This window comes from Aythya ferina (assembly GCF_964211825.1).
Source record: "Aythya ferina genome assembly, chromosome: 21".
NCBI classification, from domain to species: Eukaryota; Metazoa; Chordata; class Aves; order Anseriformes; family Anatidae; genus Aythya; species Aythya ferina.
The window spans coordinates 7,522,946-7,545,557 of record NC_140319.1 but is presented as its reverse complement, the minus strand read 5'-3'; the positions used below and the strand labels follow the sequence as shown (position 1 = coordinate 7,545,557).

Genomic DNA, 22,612 nt, shown 5'->3' with positions numbered 1-22,612 from the left:
TTGGTCGGGCACAGCAGCCTCTGCTGCGTGGTGTGCTGAGCCCCGGCAGCCCGAGCACTGGGCAGGCAGCTCCTGGCAGGCTGAGCAGAGAATTTGGGGCTGTCAGCTCTGTGTGCAGGGGTCTAGCTGCCTCAAGGTCTGAGATAATCTGTGCATGAGATCCCTCGTGCATTGCCATGCTCTCGCTGTGCCTCCCAGGTGCTTTATGTTCGAGGGGATGCCCTGTGTGTGGAGCGCTGCAGGCACCTGCGATGCTCCTGGTGGTGGTTTTGTCTGGGAGCTGCTCAGAAGTGAGCAGCTGTGCCCAGAAAGCTGAAAAGTGAGCATCTGCCCTTCCCAAGCCTGCAAACACTTCTTGCTTCTGCACCATAAGAGATGACAGGTCTTCAGACGGCTTACGCTTTGTGACTGTAGAATCTTAAGCCAAATTTGATCTGAATTACTCCTTTTCTTTCCTCTACAAAATGTGCTGAACCAGTTAAAACAATAAATGGTTGCAGCAAACCCAGAGTGTACTTCTGCTGTGCTTCTTCCCTCTTTAGGTTGTCTTTACTGAAAGACAGCCACTGCAGTACCCCTGCCCCAGTATAACGTGATAGCCTCCAACTCGCCTCCCGTCCATCCTGCCGTAGCTCTAAGCGGTGTGCAGGCAGTGTGGGTGTTCCTACCCCAGTTCCACCTGAGCTCTGTAGTGAGGATTGCCTTTTCTCCACCGCTGCTCCTATCCCTGAAGTGTGTGAACTAGACTTAATGAAACTTTGTCCCCAGAAGAGATTAACTGATGTTCACGTGAGTATTTCAGTGTGTTTTGTTCTGCTGTTTCCCCTTTTAGGTGACAGCGAGATTGTAAATAATATGTACGAGACCGACCCTGATCTCCTTGCTGGCGAAAGTGCAGAGGAGGAAACAGAGGACAGTATTATGTCCCCCATCCCTGTCGGACCTCCATCACCCTTTCCCACCAGCGAGGACTTCACTCCCAAGGAGGGCTCACCTTATGAAGCTCCCGTCTACATTCCTGATGACATTCCAATCCCACCAGATTTTGAACTCAGAGAATCTTCGATCCCAGGGGCAGGGCTAGGGATTTGGGCCAAAAAGAAGATTGAAGTTGGGGAAAGATTTGGACCTTATATGACAGTACAAAGGAGCACGTTAAAGGAAACAAACTTTGGATGGGAGGTAAGCGTGCAGAATGTGGTACTCACATTCATTTGTCTTCTCTGCAAACTGTTCGTAAAGCTAGACCGAGTCCTGGCTGGCCTGGGGACAGAAGCAGTGACTTTGCTAATGCTGTATTTCCCCAGGTTATTTTGTATCCCACGATTCCATGCAATATTCAAAAAGCAGCAGAAATCCTTTAATATAGCTTCTGGGGCTACAGATATTGCTCTAGCGCCATTTAAGAAGGTTGGTTTTAAATGATGTTGGGTCACTTCATAAAGTGCTTGTCATTTTCAAATTGTGTTCGGAACTTGTCGCAGTGGAAGAAATATGATTAGTCGCGTCATGTTGTGTGGTTGGGTGTGTTACCTTTGACTTCCAGTCCATGTTAGCTGTGCAGGCATTATTAACTGGTCCTAGAAAAATAACATGTACCCATTAACACCCTAGATGTTCTTGAGCTCCTGTTCTGCAGCAAAGATAAAGGAATGCAAAAGTCATTTTCCCCTAAGAATTAAAAAAAAAAAAAGAAAAGTCTTCAGTAGGAAACCCAGCACTATCCCAGAATTCCTACATCCTTCTCCCTGCTTTTTTGGGATTGTCCCAGAAATCGTGTTAGAACTTTACTCCCAGATGTTCTTGATTTGCAAATATCCATACCTGTAAGAATTAACATCAACTAAGATGGGTTCTGGGGACAGTGAAGAGTAGCCAAAGATTTATGGTTTGTGTCTGCAGCCCTATCCCAGTGCACCCATCCATGGCACGATATCTAACAGGTAACCACTTCTCTGCTGTCACCCTCACGTCCACCCAGCACTACGGGACGCCTGCTCACCCGTTGGCTGGCTTAGAGAAGTTCGCCAATCTCACTCGCATGCTCTTTGATAAGCTGGCTATGTCCCTCGAAATCCGTGGCCCTGTTTTGCCTCCCCTTCCTGCCGTGTGAAGCATGGCGAGGTGTCAGGTCCATCAGCCGCTACCGGCGTGCAGTGGTCGGTGCTGGAGCATGGAGGTGGGAAGGAACGAAGGGACAGGGCTGTAGGACCCCAGTGTGCAAGCCTCACAGCACTCACAGCAGCCTTGTTTTCTTAGAAATATGGCCCAGGAGGCCAAACGTGAGCATTAACATTGTGAATTGTCTGCTTACATTTGCACTCCTGGGTGTGAAGCCTCAGAAATCGGTGAACAGTGAGGTTTTGCGAAGTCCAGAAAAGTAGGTCCAGATGTTTTTGTTTACTTCTGAAACGTGCCCAGAGTGCCTGCGAAAGCAGAATACGCTTGCCGTAAAAACAAAAGTCATTCTGCTGCAGAACTCGTTCTGGTTACTTCCAGCTTATTTCAGGGAGCCTGTAGCATGGGGCACCTCGAGGTTTCCCTGAGTGCTGGTCGCAGTGAGCTGCTGCCGAGGGAGAGCTCGGCCGGTTCCTGCAGGAATGGTGCAGTACCGGCTGTAGGCTGCAGCATGGGAATTGCTCCTGCACAAATGGGGGAGCTTTCTTTTTCTGAACATTGTATTTGGAGGTGATTTTTATTTTAATTTTAACAAAGCTTTCCTTTGAGCAAACAGCCGACCTCCGTGGCTGCTAGAAATCAGACAAGACTCGAGTAACGCACAGCTTTATTCCCTGTGACCTTGGCGTAACTTTGTCCTTGTCTTTTGTACTTCTGGTACAAGTTGGTATTTACTTTCAGGTTTTTAAGAAACGTTTCCTATCTCCGTTACGCACTGAATGCCTGATACAAGCCACAGCCATTCCCTGCAGTCGGCGTTGACTTTGCGATACGGTTTGGTTTTGCGGTGTACCTGGGCAAACTTCCCCTCTCCGCGGCGTCTTGTTGCTGCGGCACGCTTTTGTTCTCCGGTGCGGCAGGAACGTTTCATACCTGAAAGGAAGGAGTATTTGTCCTCCATCCGATGTCCTCAAACACTGTCTTACACCCACCCCACCACTATTTCTTTTGACCTTGCTCATGCTGGCAGGTGCCTCTTGGAGCTTTTCCCTTCCTGGTGTGCCTAAGGGCGGTTTGGAGACTCCTGCTCAGAGCCTTCAGCATTTCACCTGGGAAGAACTGCACGAATGCCTTGGTGCTGGGCAGGAACCCATCATAAATACTGCCTCTGCCTCTGTGGTGGTTTCTAACTGCTTCCTTTGAGCACAAGGCTGTTCGGAACAGCCTGTAAGAGATGCTCTAAGCAGCTTTCCGTGATGTGCCTTGAATGTGTTTCCGTCCTCGGTCAGGACGAGTAGGCAGGCAGTTGGCAGCAAGAGGAGAAAAGAAAAATGGAGGAACTTGTCCTCATTCTGTAACATATTCGCTAGGCTTTTGCCCAGTTTCTTACAAATTTTGCCTTTTGTTTCGTACAATAGTGATGAATCTAACAAATCTGCTTTTGTTGTATGCCAAGAGGAATGTCCCTGATGCAGTCTGACATTATTTTTTGACAGTACATCTCTGTAATTTGTGGGTTTGACTTGACAATGACTTGAACTTACTCATAACTTCTGATGGCTGGCTTATTGACATAGCTCTTGAATTGCCCATTTTACTAGTTATAGTCACATTGTTTATCTCAGGAAAGATAATTGTTTCTTACACCCAAACTGCTTCTCATTGATGGCCCTCATTTCATTTCCTATAGTTTATACTCTTGTGTCGCAAAAAAAGCCCCAACCCGTAATCCTAACCATTCCGGGTTTTTCTGGGTCTGTTTTTAATGATCATCAGTTTCTTAATTTTAATGGTGTTTCTGCCTTTTGCACAACAAATTCTTGCCCGTTGAAGGGCGAATTGAAGGTGGGACTGGGTGACCCTAGAGCTCTTTCCAACAGGAAGGTTTCTGCGGTTCTGGATGTTTGTCAGGCTGACAGCTGAGTGCCCCTGGAGCTGGCACAGGCAAAGAATGTTTTACACCGTGTTTTCAAGTGGGCATTCATTACCAACGTCCCTGATTCACCAGGAGCTGTTGCTCATGTCTCTGTGCTTAAAAAGGCTCCCCTGGCTTTCGAGCACCTCCAGCATGCAAGTGCCTTCCACCTGTAGCGGGCCCCAGGCGCCGCAGGGAGCACAGAGGGTGCGGAGCGGGCTCTGTGCACGTATACAGGAAGACAGCTTCTTATTGCTGTGGATTCTTTAAATTCTGTGGATTTTTTTAATTAAAGCTTAAGCATGCTGATTCAGCATCTTAAAATACAATACACATTTTAAAAGGCTTCAGTTTGTACTTGCAGTTAAGATTTATTTTGTCTGATGTCTTCAATTAAAAAATAAATGTTGGACATCTAGGAATTCTGCTATCAAGGGCTTTGACTTCAGAATGGATCTCTGCCCTATCCAATCCATGAACTCTGCAGAAATATCTTTCTCTGTTTGAGTTCAGTGGGAGCAGATTTGTGCAGAGGAAAATTAAACAAAACAGTGAACTGCATTTCTTCCAAGTCCTCAGGAAACATGGGCTGCTGTTTGGGGGTAGAGGCCAGCTCTCTCTTCACCTGAACCCTTTGATCCAGACCTGGCCTGATGTAAAACGTCTAGGTTCAGGAGGCAAAATGAGAATGCTGTTTGTTGAAACTTTCTGCTTACTCATTATTTCCCCTAATACCCTTAAAATATCATAGGGAATACAGAATGTTGTGCCTTACCTTGGAAAAAAGATGTGATTTTTTAAAATTATAGATATTTTTTTCCTTTAGCCAGATAGGAGTGACTGGGTTAAGACAGGGTAAATACATGGCCCACTTTATCTGCTCCAAGCCTTTGCTATCTATTTTTTTTTCTACGGTTTTCCTCCAACATTTGCTTTGTGAATATCTGTTTTTCAAAGTATTCTTGAAATTAAGCCCCACCTATTATTCAGGGACTGTTTTAACATGGCATGGCACGGCGTGATTCATTCGCATTTCATAAAAAGCACTGAGATGTGTCGGTCTTCCGCCCCCCGCCCCCTCCCAGAGATGATTCAGTGAGTGCTTGTATGGGACGCTGTGCCCCTCGCTCCCTGCCAGTGCCGTGCTGGTCGTGTTTATCTACTTTTTTTTTTTTTTTTTTCCCCTTAAAAGACACCACCCAAACTAAAAGCCTTGTGATTATTTAGTGTGACGTGATTGCATTTCTGCTCTGCTCTCCTGATCCTATTACTTCCTTGCCTGCTGACACAGAACATACCATTCAGAGTACCCCGAATAAATCACAGCGTGTTTTCGCTTTATTGCCTCTGGGACCTTAAAAAAAAAAAAAAAAAGGCAGCATAATGATTTTGGTCACTTTGTTGAGTAAATAATGATATTTATCATAGCACTGTTTATTTGGCTAATTGAGGGAAGAGTGGGAATCACATCCTGGAGGAAAATATAGCAGCTGAATTCTAGGGAATTTGGAAGCAATCAGACATGCTTTTAGCTCAGTTTGCTTCACAGGGTAACTGCCATTAATAAAATACAATTATTAGTTCATTTGTTTTGATCTGTGGTTTAAGAGGGAGTATTTGCTGAAACAAAAGAGACTTCTGTAACTCTAAAGTTCTGGCTCTCCTAATAACAAGGTAGGTTTCTTTTCCTACATATGAAAAATCAGTGCTTTCATTTCATACTATAGGGTGAAGATAGAAACTGTCCCATGAAGGACAAGTAACTGTGGAAAAAATAAGAGCCAGCAGCTAAGGATGCAGCAGGCATTCTTGGCTCCACATCTGGGCCAGTGGAAAACCCTGCTGGTTTGGGGCATGCTTCGTAGTGTCAGCGCTGCACAGTTGTTCCACCTTCTTGTTCTCACCAAGCATTTTGCTTGTACAAATGCTTATAAATGCCAAGGAAATTTAACTTCACGGGACTGGCATTGGTTGCTGAGAGAATTATATTGCATTTCTGTGAGTGTCATTGAATAGGAAGGAGACTCTAAGCATTCTTCTAAATGTGATGGTTTTGTCGTGCTTCCCACTTAGAAGAGCTCACAGTCCAAATTCCCTTGTTTCACTTTAAAAGCTGATACAGCTAGTTAAAAAAGCACGTCCTTGTCTGTCCTGTTTTGAGAGAAAAGATGCTAAAAGAGGAAGATGAGTCCTTTAGATGAGCAAAGAAATTTCAAAACCTCTTTGTACTCATCCCTTGCTAATGTTTTTTAACTTTCAGACTGAAAGGATGTGATGACATTTCCCTGTAGTTTTTCTTCATGTCTCTTCTGATTCATTCATTTTCTCTGGCCTCTGCCTTTCCCTTTGGCTTGAGAATAATGTTAGGACAGCAGCCTCTATCGCCGAGGGAAGGGGTTAGGAACTGCTGCTCTCAACCCGCAGCTCAAGCTCTTGCAGGGAGCGAGCAGTGCTGGAAATCTTGCAGAGCGGTGCGTGGCCATTCCTGGGTGGAGCACGGTACCTGTGTGCAAAGCACGTCCCGTCAAAGGTTGCTTCACAATTTCTGCAAGTTCTGTTTGGCTAAAATAATTCTGGCAAAGGAAGAATCTCTGGGTTCACCTGGGGAACAGAGCGTGAGAGCACTCTGGGGCTGAGAGCTGCTGACTGCTGTCCAGTCGTCATCATTGGTCCGTAGTTAGAATTTAATACAAATGCATTCAAACACTGCAGATAAACTTTTGCTTTAGCCTGAAACATGGCACTAGGGGGCTGGAAATGAATCTCACGGAGGAAAAAGAACTTTCTGCACTCTATATTCTAAATATCGTGCAGTTTGGGGCCAATAAAGTCGCTCGACTTCTTGTGCCCTGCACCCTGCCCCCTTCCCAGAGAACATTGGTGAGAACATTGGCACTTTAATTTTCTCCCCCTGTATGGCCTTTGTTCTGGTGTTGAGTGACCAGCACGAGGAAGGGGAAGAGTCGGCTTCCAGGTCCTGTTGATTGTTAGGCTGCTTCCTACGGCTGGCACTGACCCCACGCCAGCGGGCACGCAGCAACAACAAGCCCCGGGGGGCTGGGGGGGCGCTTGTTGTATCAAAGGCAAAACCCCTTCCCTGCAGTTAAATCTGCTGGGGGTGGGGTGTCCTTCGATTTTAGTGGTGGATAAAAATGAAAAAAGCATCGAATGATACCCAAGTGAAAGGACTGAAATTTGTACCATTTTTTTGATGTTTCACCAAATGCTTCAGTGTCGGGGTTAAAGGAGTAAGTCTTTTTTCGGCCCAGGAATGCCAAGATATCCTGCTCTATCTTAGGCACTTCTCTAAAACATGGGTATATAAGGAATTAAGAAAAAAGCAAGAAGAGACAGGGAGAGGGAATGACTAAGAATACCTCCTGATATTTCTCCTTTATTTCCATAAGGGGTAATAACTCATGAGCAATCCGGCAGAGGGCACTTTCTTTAAATAGAACATTCTGATTCACAAGCAAAAAAAGGAAATAAATATTTTGTTTTAGTCTTCGAGAGACATCCATGAATACCAGCTTCTGAAACAGTATTTTATCATCCACGCTTAAAGAAAAAAAAAAAAAAAGAATGAAAGGGAAAAGAAGAAAGGAGAAAGAAAATCCCACAAATAACTCAGTGTAGACCACAGGATTTGAGAAACGGCTCTTTTCGTTGTCAGAAGACTTGCAGAATACAGGATGCTGATTTCTTCCTCTGGAACGCTAACCTTCGCAGAAATCCCACCTTTGTTTTGTCCTCTCCCAGCAATGCCTGGCCGGCACTGGGACACAGCAAGCTTTTGTAGAGGGAATATGCAGTGAGTTAGAGTGAAACCATAAAGATGCGTGGGACATGGAGGAGGCATCGGTCCGCACGCTGTTCCTGTTGCAGTTTCAGAAGGTGGAAGCAGTGCAAAGGGTCTCGCTCTGCAGTCCTGGCTGCTTCTGCGTGGCCGTCAGAGGAGACCGTGCTGGTGCTGTGTGCTCGTGGGCTGGGAGCCCAGGCTCGCTGCTGAGCTCGTGTCCGTGCCGCTGCGCTCACAGGCAGGCGACCCACGCAGCGCTTGTACTGACCCCCTCGGTGCACGGAGGGACCCTTACTGCTGAACATTTCGGGTGTTCCCCCCGTTAGATTCCAGCAGTCCGCTTCCTCTGCAGCTCATCCCTAATCCCTGAGTTCCAGTAACCTCTGTGGTGAGGCACTCGAGGAACTCATCGGGCACCTTCGAGTCAAGGCTTAAGCACCCAGAGCTGTGTTCAGACTCCAGAGGTTTGTGACATGAGCAAAGCTTTCAGTGCACCTCGTCTGAGGTCCTGGGGAATCGTGGAGTCTGAAGGTTTTAAGCTAAATTTCTTTGCCTCAGTCCGTACGATGCAAGAAGTGGAGTAAGAACAGCAGATTTTCCAGAGGAAAATGTTAATTGCTTTCATAGAAAGGGGAAATCACGTTCCCTGCATAATTTGGCACTGTCCTTCTCTTCCCATAGCAAATACGGAGCAGCACCGCAGATCTGAACCACTAAATATAGCAACTCCTACTTTGTGGGATTTCTCACACTTTGGCACTTAAATTGCTTCTTATTTGGCTCCAGAAATGCAAAGGATTTATGTTGTTATATGTGGAGATGAAAATGGGAAGTTGGGTCTAGTGCTTTTTCTCCAGCAGTAGGAGAAAACATAGCTGGGGCTTTGTTGCTCACCTGTTAGCATGGCCGTTCATTATTCATCCCTTCCACTTCTTGTTTATCCCATCAGAGCGTAGTAGTGGGACCTCTACAAAACGAGACAGCCCTCGTACTGAGAGCTTACAGCTTTGAAAAACACGGGCTGTTTATCCAAGGAAGGCGTGAAGCGGGTTTCCAGTCCCATTTAGCAGCATTAACGAAGCAGTACGTCTGCAGGAGGATGGCCGGTGGTCGGACGCGGTGGGGAGTTGGGCAGCCGGAGTGGAAGGAGCGTTTCTGGGCAGAGGGGTGGCTTTGGGAAGTTTCCTACTGATTGTGTGCTGGTTTCTCAGCTCGTGGCCGAGGCCAGCTGCTCTGCGAAGTGTCCTTGTGGAACATCCACCTGGAGCCATTCGTGCATCGCTCTTCATTTCCTGGTTCTCGCTGTCCCCTCTGAAAGCAAACAGATAACGAGATCATTTGGGGCACAGGCCTAAGTGGGAGCTGGTTAGCTTAATCGGGTTCCAGACTGGTAGCAGTGTGCTGCGGCCATCTAATGTGTTTGCATTGATCAGAGACATGCACATTCAAGTGGGATGTGTAAATAAAGGAGAGGCATCTCTCTCACAAGGAAAGTCGATTTGTGTACACACGGGGAAGCACAGGCCAGAGAGTGGTTCGTCGGAACTTGCCATCACCTACTCTCTCCGCCTCAGAAACGCACAAAATGTGCTGAAAAAAAATGAAAGTGCTGCTCGGTGCAGGGTACACTCGCCCAGGTGTCCTGCTCACGCACGCACCTCGGCGGGGCTTATTTGGGCTGCTCCTGGCAGCTCGCTGCTGGTGAGGTAACTCTCCTGTAGCTCCTGGAAGCAGAGGAACGTATAATAACGGGTGCAGTGGTTCAGGAGCCCTGATCTCTGAGAAATACCTTTGTTTAATGTATTCCGGACCCTTCCTGGTGCAGAGGCTGTGGTTCCCAGCCCGCTTGCGGCTGTGTTTGTGCTGCGGCGGCTCATTCGGTGCAGGAGTGGGTATTTTCTTCCTTTTGATCTGATTAGCGAGCAGTATGTTTCTTCGCTTTCAGATAATGCCTGGGCAAGTCATTGCTTTAATTGTACATCTTATTGTGCCATCCCTGTTCAATCATGTTCAAAAATACCTACATTTCACCCTTGTCCCCCACCTCCCTTTTCCCATTTAGATCTCACTGAAGTCCATTCTACCTTATCAGCACAGTAATTTCATGAGCAGAGCTAGGATTTCTGCCGTTTAGGCCCCGGCCATTGTCTGTCGCAGCTGCAGTCAAGATAAACCCTCACCCAGAACAAAGTTGGAATGACCTTTTACAAGCAGAATCTGCCTTGTTTCCCTCCAGACTAATTTATCAGCCTTCATTTCAGCCTAGTCTCTCAGCAGAGGCCTGAAAGAACATTACAGAGAGCATGAATGAACAGGGGGATTAAGATGCTTGGCTAGTCCCTCTTTTTCATCAGACACCTTCTGGATTTGCTGAGATGTAAGCTGTAAATGACCGTAAGTGGTGAACTGCCTTAAACTTGGAGCAAGGGGAAGGGAAGGGGTGGGGGGGAAATCCCAAAAGCCAAATGTTTGGAAAAGAAGAGCGATGTGGGGACCTGGATAAACTTCCTACCCTGGGGCTGGTCTGAGCACCCACCGGAGGCTCGATGCGACGAGGAGCTCTGTCCCCGGGGAGCACACCACAGCCCCCATCACGGCCGAGCAGTAGCTGAAATCAAGTTTATCAATTTAAAGCGAGTATCAAAAACCGGGTTACATCTCTGTATGTACTGAAAGTATTCCTGTGCAGCAGACCAGCAAAAGTGTTCCTGTGAGCATGATTTTACCGCTGCAAGAAGTCTTTATTTTTTTCTTTTAAAGGTGAACTTGGCAAGCGTAGAAGAGCCCTGTATGAAATAAAAGATCCACTTGTAGCCGACAACAGCCGTAGTCCACGGGACTTGCTGTGAGGAGGGGAGTAAATATTTGTCTCCTGAAGGAGGGGGGAGTTGTCGACCACGGTGTGGGTGAATATCCTGCTGTACAGCACCGGCAGCTGCTTGCTGCAGTGGGGTTGGATAGTTCCACCCCTAACGCCATAAGGCATCAGATTTTTTTTAGCGCTCACACCTTTTAGCTTTCTTCATCTTTTATTTAATGAAACAAGGAGCTGATAAACAGCTCCAACATTATTGTTAACGCACAGGTCGCTCGGTTGAGAGGAGGGAAAAATCCTCGTCTGTAAAACTTGAAGCATTGTGGTGAATTACTTGAATTGAGTTGAGCTGAAAGCTTTAGCAAGGGAAGAATTAAACACAGCTCCAGTGACGTAGCCTTCGGTGTTGGCGGTGGGGGTTAGGACCTGGCCCCGTGCAGCAGGGCTGGCTGTGATGGCCAGGCAGCAGAGGTGTCCTGTGCAAAAACGTAATGTGTGGAGATTTGGGGCTTTTGGAATGTTATTTGGACTGTTTGGTGTATCTGGCCTATGGGTGGAAAAGAAGGAAGAGGCAGAGGATGGAGAAGAAGAAAGAGGCAGAGGATGGAATCGCAGGTGGAGGGGTGGGAGGGGGACTGTGGGGCAGTCAAGTGAGCAGCGGGGCAGAAATACTCTGAAGAAACATCTTGTGACAAGTGCTTGCAAACAGCAACCACAAGATGTTTAGAAACTGGCTGCAGATAAAGGACCAATGCTGTGAAATTGTTTTAAGGTTATGAGGAGTCCAGCCTCGGCACTGGACAAGCCGGGAACTTTGACTACGAGAATATGGACCTTCCTGTGTCCACACGTACCAGTAAATCCCACTGCAGTCACTGACATTTCCCTTTCTGAGCAAAAAAAAGCCCTTGAAATGCAAAGGCTTGTGATTATAATAACAACAAAAATCTAGACTTTTATAAACCTTTGGAAGACTTCTGATTTAATTTAGATATTTGGGTGAAAGTTCAGGCCGTGATTTCTTTATATCCCCTGTGTTGCTAATCCATAATGTATCGGTGCTTTTGCAGCCCTTTAGCTAGTACCAGGGACGTCGTCGTTTTCGAGTTGATGCAATCTGTTTTGCACTCAGCAGTGGTTGTGTTTAATCTTGTATTGAAAGAGGTTAATAATGCAAAAGTACTTCACCGTCACAAAGCTTGCGCCCTGTTCTGTATTTACGTGCGTTCAAAGAAAAGGTGCATGCATCTCGCCTCTTAAATACCAACTACAGCACGCCTCTAAATACTGATTTACAGGCACTTCCCCTCTCAGAAGTGTCTTTTGCTATTCATAAGTGCTTATATCATATCAGAAAATGAATTTCAGCAGTGTGGAAGAGAGATAAAAAGCTGCCTTTCTGGAGACTTGTTGAGGCAAAATGCAGATACTTTGAGCAGGGCAGGCTGCTTTTGGCTCTTGTCCAGTTCCCTGGGAAATGGACAGAGAGCAGCTTAACTTCTTGCAGTCCACTGCGGCTGTGCTTCGGCTTTAACAAGCATGCAAACTGCACAAACAACCAAAAAGAAAAAAAAAAAAAAAAAAAAGGGGAGAAATTAAATGATTCTGGGTAGTAACAAATGACATAAAGGGAAGAGTTGCGGGGTCAAAGGACTAAAACACAGAGCTCCCGGGTAAGGGGGATGCTGCCCCTCCAAGGCCTCTGCCCGTGCCGTGTCCTTAGGAAGATGCAAGTCTTCCCCTCTGCTCCCTGCACCTGGAGAGGTGGAAGCTGGAGCGAGGGGAGGAAAGAGGCAATCTGCTGTCATCCTGTTCTGTGACCCCGGGCCTTTGGCTATAACTGTGCCAATTTATGGTGCTTCCGAAGTTACTCGCTCACTTCTATTTACTTTCCGATGTTGATGTGTAGCTTGCACCTCCTAAACTGTTGTTTCTGCAAGAGATCTTATTTATTGAGATTTAAACCTATAAAAACATGGTGGGGTTGATATTACGGGTGAGTTGGGAGTCTTTTCCTCTTTTTCAGAATTGATTCATTTTGCAAAGGGCTCGTGCCTGTGATACGTATCAGTAAATGCATGCGTAAATTCACTGCTCACTCCAAGCTGTAACCAGCAGGAGGAGGAATATAGTGAATTCAGAATGTGGCCGATAAAATACTGATACTGTATCTTTTAATTTATTACCTGTATTATCCACACGCTACGTTTTCCACTCTGTTCTCTGTCCTTCATGAGTTGTGTTTTCACTAGACTGGCATTTTCCTACTCTGATGAATTAACTGTCAATTGAAGTTAGTGAGATAAATCAAAACAAATGGACACGCTGCTCCATATTGACTTTCTCACCGCCTGATTCTGAAAACCACTTTGAGCGCCGTGCTGCTATTACGCTCACTTGGTTCTAAGCAAATGTGCGAGAAAGAAGGAACCGGGGGAGGTAGGTGTTTAACAGCCATCAATTACATCTCCACTATCTTTGTTTCATCTGGGATCTTGTCAACAGCAAGATCTGTGCCATTTACCTCGAAAGAAGGCACTTGGCATTGCATACGAAAACAAAATGTTAAATGGCTTTCAGGAAACATACGTTCAAGTTTGGGGCTTTTAAAGCGTGGCCTCAATCTATTAGAGAAGTGTTTTTTGGAACTGCAGCAGTTTAAATAAAAAGGAGAGCGTTTATTCTCAGACCCAGCACGGGCTGTGTGCAGGGCACTCCCCTAACAGTGAGCAAGTCTCCAGTGCGAACCAGGTGGGGTTTGCCAGCAGTTGGGAATTTTCTGCACCTAATTATGTTGTGGGTAGGGGGCTTCACCACGCTGAAGTCTTGGCTTGTATCCCAAGACAGGAGAATCATTTCTGGCCTGATTTATTCTCCTTGCACAACTAGGTGAGTGATGATCAGGTGTCTGATGATACAAATTATCTGTGTCCCTGGTTAGGGAAAACAGTGCTGAGGGAATCAGTAAAATAGCCCCGAAACACAGACGTGCTTGGCAGTTACCTCCTGCAGCCATGGTCAAACTTTGGGAGTAAAGAGCACATGGGTACATGGGCACAGGCATTTGGTCTCATCACCAGGGCTGGAATTCTACGATAGGAAAGTGACGGGTTGTTTCTGAATGTGAGAAGAGAAAATCCATCCCCGTGTCCTCAGCAGTGCTACTGCAGGGCTGCGTGTATCAAATACCAGCCATACCTCTGGCTGACCTCAGTTACTCTGCATGGTTTCAGCAGGAAGAACAAGCATATGCCTGTCATCCAGCAAGTGTTGAAATTCCTTTGTTATTTGTTTACTTGTATCTTAAACATCTGCGCCTTAATACTTGGCTTTGAAATGCATTCTAGATGAACCAGATTATGTTTTCACAGCTATCTCCTGATCGCGTGTTATGTCTTCCTGCGTAACCAGCACCACATTTTGCAAATAAATTTAACGCCTTCTCACCTGGAAGGGATCTTATAAACTTTAATTCAAGAAGTAAAAGGTTAAAAAAAAAATGTACGTGCAGAGGAATGGACGGTGGAAAGGGGTAAAGCCTCTCAGCAGTAGGTTAATTGGAGAGTGGAATACCAGTGTAGATGGGAGCACATAGTTTCCTTGGACAATGTGCTAAAGAAGTGGGAGCTGGGAAGGACCAGCTGGGATTGTTAGTGAATTAGCTGAAGTCAGAAACCGCTGAATGGAGCAAAGAAGTAAAGGGGAAATGAAGGTTAGGGTATAATTCAGTCTAAATTAGGTGGGCCATTCACAATGCATAAAAGGGCTCTGAGCTTCCTTTCTAGGGGAAAATGGGTAGGAAAGCTCACTTTTATTTGGATGCGGGTTGAGTGGTTGATTTTAAGAATGTGCATACCTAGAGCCTACTTTTTGGAAGTGCATTATCCCACATGAGTTTGGAGGAAGCATTGAAAATGCCATGAGCCTGAAAGACAACAGATTTAATAAGACAGAATCGCAAGCATTATACTGCAGAAGCATGTAACTTTAATCTCTTAAGAACTGAAACAAATTCTCTTCACTTACTCAGTCTTTACTCTCCTGTTGTTAACGATGAAAACTCTGTGTCTGATCACTTCTGAACCCGGCCCAGGGCCCACTTGCAAGCCACTCGGGCTGTGGCCTATCTCTACTCATTACTTTTGAAGAAATCATGGCATTTGCGTACTTTTATTTATTTCTGAGTTTTGTTTCTAAATGGCTGTGCCGTGGAAGGTGATGCTGCAGTCAGAGCAAGCACGCTTGGAGGAATGTGTTTGTTCTACCTTAAATTACGAAACCCTTGGAGAGCCACTCTCTCTGTTTTCCTGGGAGGAGAGAAGGAAAACGGGTAGGAGAAAGAAAATGTAAACTGGTATTGTAGTTGGCCTGCTTTATTTATTTATTTAAAGGAGGGAGAGTCTTGAATGAGTCTTGCAAAGCCAGCTTTCACTTCAGTCAAGCTAGAAATGAAAACAAAGAACAAATCCCTTGTTTCTCTGGTGGAGTCACATTTATGTCTGCGAGTACCTTACCAAAGCATTTTCTTTGTCAGACGTTGTGCTTCTGCAGCACACGCAGCTTCGTGCCACATCCTTCTGGTGTGTGTCGCTGAGACCAGCAAAGCAGAATGGGCAACTGAAGTCAGCGCTGTCGTTGTTCAGTGGATGTTTGGTTGGGTTTAATGAACTTCTGGTGTTACCTACAGGATCTGTAGTTTTCCAGTCTTGGTAGTTCACCATGGAAAGGCTGTGTAGGCTGCCTTTAATTTCAATGTCTTACGATCAGCACAAGGTAGGTGAAGCCAGCTGGGCTAGCTGCCGGTGCAGCACGAGGGGCTGGTGGTCGGCAGCTCCGGTTTGGGTGCCAGCACTGCGAGGTCCAGGGGGCTCTACACATGCTGGGGGCATCAAGAATCGATGGGAGAGGGGCGCTCAGCTCTACTAATTACATAAATTTATTGCATTATTAGTTAATTTCAAGTGGCACTTGGTCCACTTTAAGGCACTGTACGTGCAAGGGGACCGGTAACTCCATAAAATCTCCTGAAATGAAGCAAAATTAGAAACAAAGGCAATAAACATTGATATGTTATTAGGAAGTGGCAAGTCCAAAAGCCTCTGTGGTATTTATTGATATAAATCTGCGGAGGTTACCTCGTGGCCTCACCACAGCCAGCAGAGGCTGTGATGAATGGGAGCTGCCAGACGCGAGCAGTCGGCTGCCAGCCCCGCTGCGCTCACGGCCACGCGCAGCCAGCGCCCGGTGCAGCATCCATTTTCTGCTCCACAATCCTGAAGGAAGAAGCGGATTTGCAGCGACCTTGCAGATCAACAGATGCTGGCTCTTTCAAATAAACGGGATGAAAACATTACAAAGCGGAGGGCTTCTCCCAGCAGGCTGCGGTGAGAACCTTGTGCTTGCCGGAGCTGGGCCAGGCCTCTCCTGACCCATGTGTGTAGTTAGCAGGTACACAATCTCTGGGGTTCCCCTGCTTCAGTTCCCTCATCTATTGAATCACATCTTTGGAGTAGGGGTAGAAACAAACAACATACCAGGATGTGTTTATAGGGGCAGGATCATGGAGGTAAATGTGAGGGAAGTTTGTGGCTACAGGTGTGTTTTTCCTTTTCTTGTTGAACAATACATCTTTTTAATGATGTTTATCTGTGGTGCATTGCTTTCTGATTTGATGGGAAGAGCTTTGCTGCATCCCTACTGCTACTGTGCCATCAGATTTCTGTGTAGGTGTTCCAACTCACCCTCCATTTGCCTGGTATCCTCCAGAAAATGTCCATCTGATGACAAAAATTCCCCATTTTTCAACTTTGTAGATACTTGAAGCTTTCTTGGAACTCACTGTGATACAGCACCCTGATCTGTATGTAGTCTGTGAGTGCAGAGTGATGCTAATTTCTGTTGAAGTGGTCTCTGTGGCTGTGCAGAGCACACCCAAGTCGTGGGCAGGTGATGCCAGGCTTCTCTTCAGCAGCCTGGGTGATGCTCGATGTTCGTGTGTTACAGACCTACCTGCGGAGACATTCTGCTGGATCCTGAATAAACCAAACCGCCTGATTGTTGCTATTCTGGTTTTATCAGAGCTAAAATGCTTAACGGGGAATATGCTCCTTGTTCTGTCAGCGTGCAGCTCCCGAGGAGCTGTGGCTGGAGGTGGGACTTGTTTCCCCCCCTGCTCTACCTGACGCAGCCTGGACTCATTTCTGCCTTCACTCTAAAGGCTTATGTCAAGCCCAGTCAATTTAAATGAGATTCAGAACTGGAATGGCAATAAGTGTTCAATCAAAGTATTTGATAAATCACTTAAACAATCTTGCAGATTGCAAATTCTGTAAATGCAAGTTCTGCACTTATTCAAAACTAGTGAATGTGACAAGACTAAGAGACAGCAAAGTCAAAACAGCAGGAAGAAAAACTCAGATTCTTTGATGAGATTAAAATACCAGCAATTTAAGTGGCAAGCAGGTAGGACTGTGCTGCTCGTGTAGCTTTCCAGCCAATACTTGAGCATTTACAAGGAGAATATACAGATGGGATAAAGAAGAGAAGGCTGATTTGATGATTACAGCATAATTTTACCTTTACTTCAGGGTATGTGTGTTTTCCTTAATATCTTGAATGGCATAATTTAGATGGTCAGGAAAGTTTTCTCTCTTATTAAATGGAATGACAAGTGACTGTAAAAGTAGGAGAGGAGAAATCTCAACAAACCCCAGATTGCTTTGAATGCTAAACAATTTCTCTCCGGTTAGTCAGACCGTAGCGTGAGCTTCCTCAGGGGGCATTTACTCTGATAAGTGTCTTCATGTGAAAGGTGAAAGCAAAGCAAAGTGTTAAAACAAACTCTTTGGCTTGGCTTTAAACTGGTTTGTGCCTACTGCAGCAATGAATGTGTCAAACTTTGTAGTTAACGATTCCTTTCTGTCTACAATTCTGATCATCTCAAAGAAGGATGGAAAAAAATAAAGCAAATCAAAGGGTTTTTTTGAGTAACTTCCAGAATGAAAACTTGTGCTTTCTTCTTTAACTTTTCCTATTATTACTCAAAGATTACCAATTAGGACAGGTGAGAAATGCACTTACTGTCAGTACCAACCTAAAGGCAAGAAGCAAGGTTTGAAGTCAGGGTTTTCGTGTTTACCAGGAGATAAATGAAAAATGGCATCATTTCAGGCTGTAGCTGGTGCTGATGTTCAGCATTCTGCTGGGCTGTGGTTCAGCGTTCCCTTGTCTTTGTCCCTGTTTGTAATACTATGCGTGTTTTTATTAAGACCCTGGTCCCAAATTTGCGTTTACAGTGCACTCTACTTGCTTCTACTGTTAATAGAGTCCTTATGAGCAGAAATTAGAAGTTTGATCACTTTTGGAAAGATTACAGTAGGAGCCAGGTGACCTGGTGTTTGGTCTGGTCTCCTCCCAGGCAGTTATTCCGTGGACATCTGCAAGGGGCTGATCTCTTCATCTCCTTTTCCCCACCCATTTTACCACAGACATGAAGTGCTTTAATTGGTGCTTAAAACGTTCTGAAAAAATATGCATTTATTTTCAGGCAGCATGAGTGCTGATTTGTGAAAGTTTTTAAGGACTTTGAAATTCGCAAATGAAAACTAAAATTGCAGCACATACATGGGATAATGTTTTGTGTTCTGTGGTGAAGTTGGATGGATTTGCATTTTGCAAGACTTACATACATTCATATATATATATATATATACATATATATATGCATACACTTGTAAATATAACGCATCCCCCCAAACACAAAAAAATGCTAAATGGTTCCTAGAGTTCGTTTCCATCACCTCTGTGAGAGGTTTGGCATCCCTGCTCCTGAGAATGTTTCAGGCAATTCTCTCTTAGTTACTCTAGTTTTCCAAATTCATCCAAATGAAAAAGATTTTAATAAATTAGTAAAGATCCACATTCTAAAGCAGTAGCTACTGATGTAAAGTCAGCAAGTTTGAAAGGACAATAAAATCTTAACAAGTGTATACAATCATTAAAATTGTTTCCCCTTAAGTTGAAATATTTTTTTCCCCTTTAAAAAACAGTTTTTGAAACTTGCCAGCTCTCATTATTCTTTCTCCCCCCAAATGCATGTTTTGCACATTGAACACCTCATAGTTGATGGAAATCAGCAGTTGTAAGGATTCATATAAAACTGCCCATAATGTGCAAGGTGGATTTTTTTTTATCTTAAAATCTTGGTTTGCTCGCATGATGCCGGTGCCTTTATTTTCTGGTCTGTCTGTGGCTCTGTCTAGCAGATTTGGAGAGGTTAAGCTCTGTGTGTGCGTGCAAGCGTGTGTGTGCGTGCGTCTGTTGTTTCTTTCTTCTTGAAATGCTTCACCACAGTAGGCAAAATGGATGAAACATAGAAAAAGAGAGACAATAAATAGTTTCCTAACCTGGCTTGGATAATAGAGAAAGTTCGTTAGATTTATTAATCCTCATTTTCCTTTGGACTGTCAGGCTTAGAGTGACAGTAAAAAAGCTTGTGACGACTTTGGCTAATTTGCACTCCATTCACTTTCTCATGAAAACCCATCAGGATGACTGAAGAACTGCTCTGCAATTGACCTTATTCAATGGCAGAGTGATATACTGGGAAACAGGCCAGTTTTTACAATGCCGAAAAGAGCAAATTGGACGGAATCTTTGTTCCTCTCTTTCTTTCTCTTTCCTTTTTATGCCAGTCTTGCTCTAGTTAAGCTCTCTCATTTGTTCCAGCAGTAGCTCTAGGGCTCAGGTCACCCTCTGTGGCTGCCATTGCAGGTGATCACCGCGCTGCTTGTCTGCGGCGGGGACAGGAGGGGGACGCTGGAGGACGAGGCCGGGGCGTTGCGTTCAGCCGGGCTGCTCGGCGGCAGGAGGCTGCTGGTGGCCTTGCACAAACCCCGGTGCCCAGGCAGGTCGTGAGCATGCAGCAGCCAGAGGGCGGCTGATGTCTGCCTGCCGAGTTTTTGGGTTATTCTCGGGGAGAGGCGTTAAGCTGGTGGCCGGCTGGTGGTGGTCACGGCGGTGAGGGAGAGGGAGGGCACTCCTCACATGTCTGTGAAGCTCCGTGTGCCTGTACGGACACAGCAGCAAAGCCCTTGGTGCTGTCCTTGATGCAAAGCTTCGCGTGGCCGCCAGGCTGGGGGCGAGGGCGATCATGTAGGGCGTGGGGTCAGCATCTCCCTCAGTGAACATCTCGTGTTCTGAGCAAGAGAGAACAGCCCTGAATGAGGGGCTGAGCTGGATTAGCTCACAGTTGCTAGTCTGGCAGGTACTGAATTTATCTGGGATGGTGGAGAATGGCAAAACAACTTGAATCTGGCTCTGAGAGCTGGGCTGCTGCTGCTTTGAGGGGACCCCACCCCACCCCTCTCATATTGACTGAAATTATTGAAACTACAGCTTTGTTTCCAGGGTTCATCAAAAGTGGTTTCTATAAAGATTTCTGACTTGCCAGGTGTTGCTCTCGGTGTATTTAATAGCAGTAATCCCAAGGTATAGGAACTGTGGGTCCCGCGTGTCTTTGGTGCCATATGAACTGTGCTGCTTTTCCCTCCTGTACCAGCAGCTTCTCACGTGGTGGCCGAAGTGTTCGTGATCACCTTGTTTGGTGAGCCCCTTCGGAGGAACCAAACGAGCATCACAGGAGTTAGTATAAAGCTTGGCAATCTCTCATCTCTCCAAGCGGGACCAGCCCAGCCCTCCCCTACCACCCAGGAGCTTGGTCTGCGCCTCCTTTCTAGGGACAGACAGACGCGTTGCAGACTCCTGCTGAAGAGGTTACAAACCTCAGGGTTCGTAGATTTTGAAAGTAAACCAACAGGGTGGAGGCTGAGGTATGTGTGCAAGAGTGGAGGAAACAATAAAGCTTTTTCTACAAGCTTTTTTGGGGGCAGGCGTTCGTGGGAAGGGAAGAGCCGTATTGACACAGCAAGCCTTGACCTGCAGGAGAAACCACGAGAGCGCTGTGACGCTCTCGGAGGTGCTCCTAGGTATTCCTCGTGCTGTCAGGAGCCTGGGTGGCGATCACGGCTGCATTTCGGGCAGCTGGCCCTGTGCAGGGCGATTTCCGCCGCTCGCTGTTCCCATATGCTGCGCAGTCACTGGCATCGCTGTGGCGCGCTCTGTCATCTCCTTGCCCTCCTCCTTCTGGTGCCCTCAGGTCCTCCAATTTCCCCTTCTCTCTCTATCAAATTCTGCCCATGTCCGCACCCTCATTAATCAATGTCAAGTCACAGAGTGTACAACAAGGGCTGTATTCTTCAACTGCCCCCTCAGCCCTCATACATCCCATTGTTCCAAAAAACTGATTCAGATGGCAAGAAAACAGCCGATGCAGCACATAAAAGAGATGAGACAGAAATGAAAAGAATCAAGGAGGGGAAAAAAAAAAAGAGGAGGCATTTTTTTCCCCTGAAACACTCGAATAAATACTCGGCAATGATAATTTAAATTATTCATACATTTATGAAAACATCCATTGAAAAGTGAAGTGTATGATGCTCTTTGTCTACTTTACTTGTCTCTTGTTTGTGATTAACCTTTACTGTAACTTGGGCTGGCAGTGCCACGATCACAAAGACCAGACTTTTCCTTCCATGGGAAAAAATGTTTCATCGTATCCAAATGAAAAATTAAGTGGAGGTATTTAGTGCTGATGTGGCGATTTGTTGCGAGGCATTAAAGATGCAGTATTATCCACGTCTGTCGTCCAAACACTGCTTCCTAAAAAAAAAAATAAATATAAAAAAAATGCACAAAGCCAGCTTTTAGCAGCGCGTTCCCTTACAGCAGCGTTTGACATATATTCCACATCCAGTACCATGACGGCCGTCAGCAGCCAGAGCGCTCGGCACCGCGCAGCACACGGGGTTTGCTGCTCCCAAGGAAGGAGAATCTGTGTACACGTGTGGACGCTGGCAAACAGTCCCAGAAAATGGCAACGAGCACAAAGGCAGCTCCGACTGGTTTAGTTCCAGCTCCTCCTAAGATGTGCAAACTCTGTAGGGCTTACTCATAGTGTCGTAGTGATAATTTTGTCAGAAAATGTGAGGCATTTGTGACCTGACAGCCTGTGAAAGGCCAGAAGATCATTTCTTTTGCCTTTTGGATCGACTTTTTTGCTCAAACTTTGTGGTCGCTGGCTTGCTTTGTAAAACCGCAGTTGTGGCAAGATGAGTAGAAGGATATGAAATGCCAATGGTGATAAACAAACTAATATCGGGAATAAGAATAATAACTTGGGAGGTTTTGGAAAGCTCAGAGATGTGGATATTGTATTTTTTGGTATATTTCTGCAATTCTTACTTTTTTTGCAGAGACCAAGAGAAATAGTCAGAGCAAAGCTTCTCTTATAATGTTTGTGTCTTGCTTGTAATTCATCAAATTTCTATCCAACTTCCAAACCAGAGAGGTCTGGATAATGTCACATAATCTATAGATAATCATCCAAACATTTTTATTCTCAAGTGAACATATTTCGTCCTGCAAATATGCATTTATGCCTTTCCATAACTGGTTGATTACGTGGGAGGGGGAGCCATTGTCTAGCAGTCAAAGCCAAGGGATTTTAAGCAAAGATCTAGTTACTCTTCTGTTGACTCTGCAGTTGACTCTTTGTGTGACCTTGGACATGTCACTTATACTTTGAATGCTTCACTTCCTTCTGTAAATGGATATAACAGTTTTGAGTACATGCAGAAAAGTGTGTCTGGAACTCAGTAATGCATTTTGAGATTTTCCCTCCTAGTAGGTGCTATTGGGGCTTGGCCATTGAAACTGATGGCAGGCTTTTCAGCAGTGGGGTTTTGTTAAGCGTTGCTGTTGTGGAACTTATCTAGGGAATGTTGCATGTTTTTTCTTCAGCGCCCTTTTCAGTCGCTTTCCACTTTTATATTTGGTCTTCCGGCTTTCCTACCTAGCAATTTCTGTACAAAACAACTCAAAGACTACTTCTTTGCATCTATCTTGT

General features: G+C 45.6%; 1 protein-coding gene across 4 annotated transcripts in view; it reads left to right on the top strand.

The window, feature by feature from the left end:
• The window catches only part of PRDM16 (PR/SET domain 16), a 283,364-nt gene that overhangs the window by 106,436 nt on the left and 154,316 nt on the right, over nt 1-22,612 (top strand). For all 4 annotated transcript variants that reach the window (XM_084494817.1, XM_084494816.1, XM_084494819.1 and 1 more), the window contains exon 2: nt 833-1,182. In XM_084494817.1, coding sequence (XP_084350943.1) covers nt 833-1,182 — 350 coding nt within the window. The remainder of the gene's footprint in view (nt 1-832; nt 1,183-22,612) is intronic.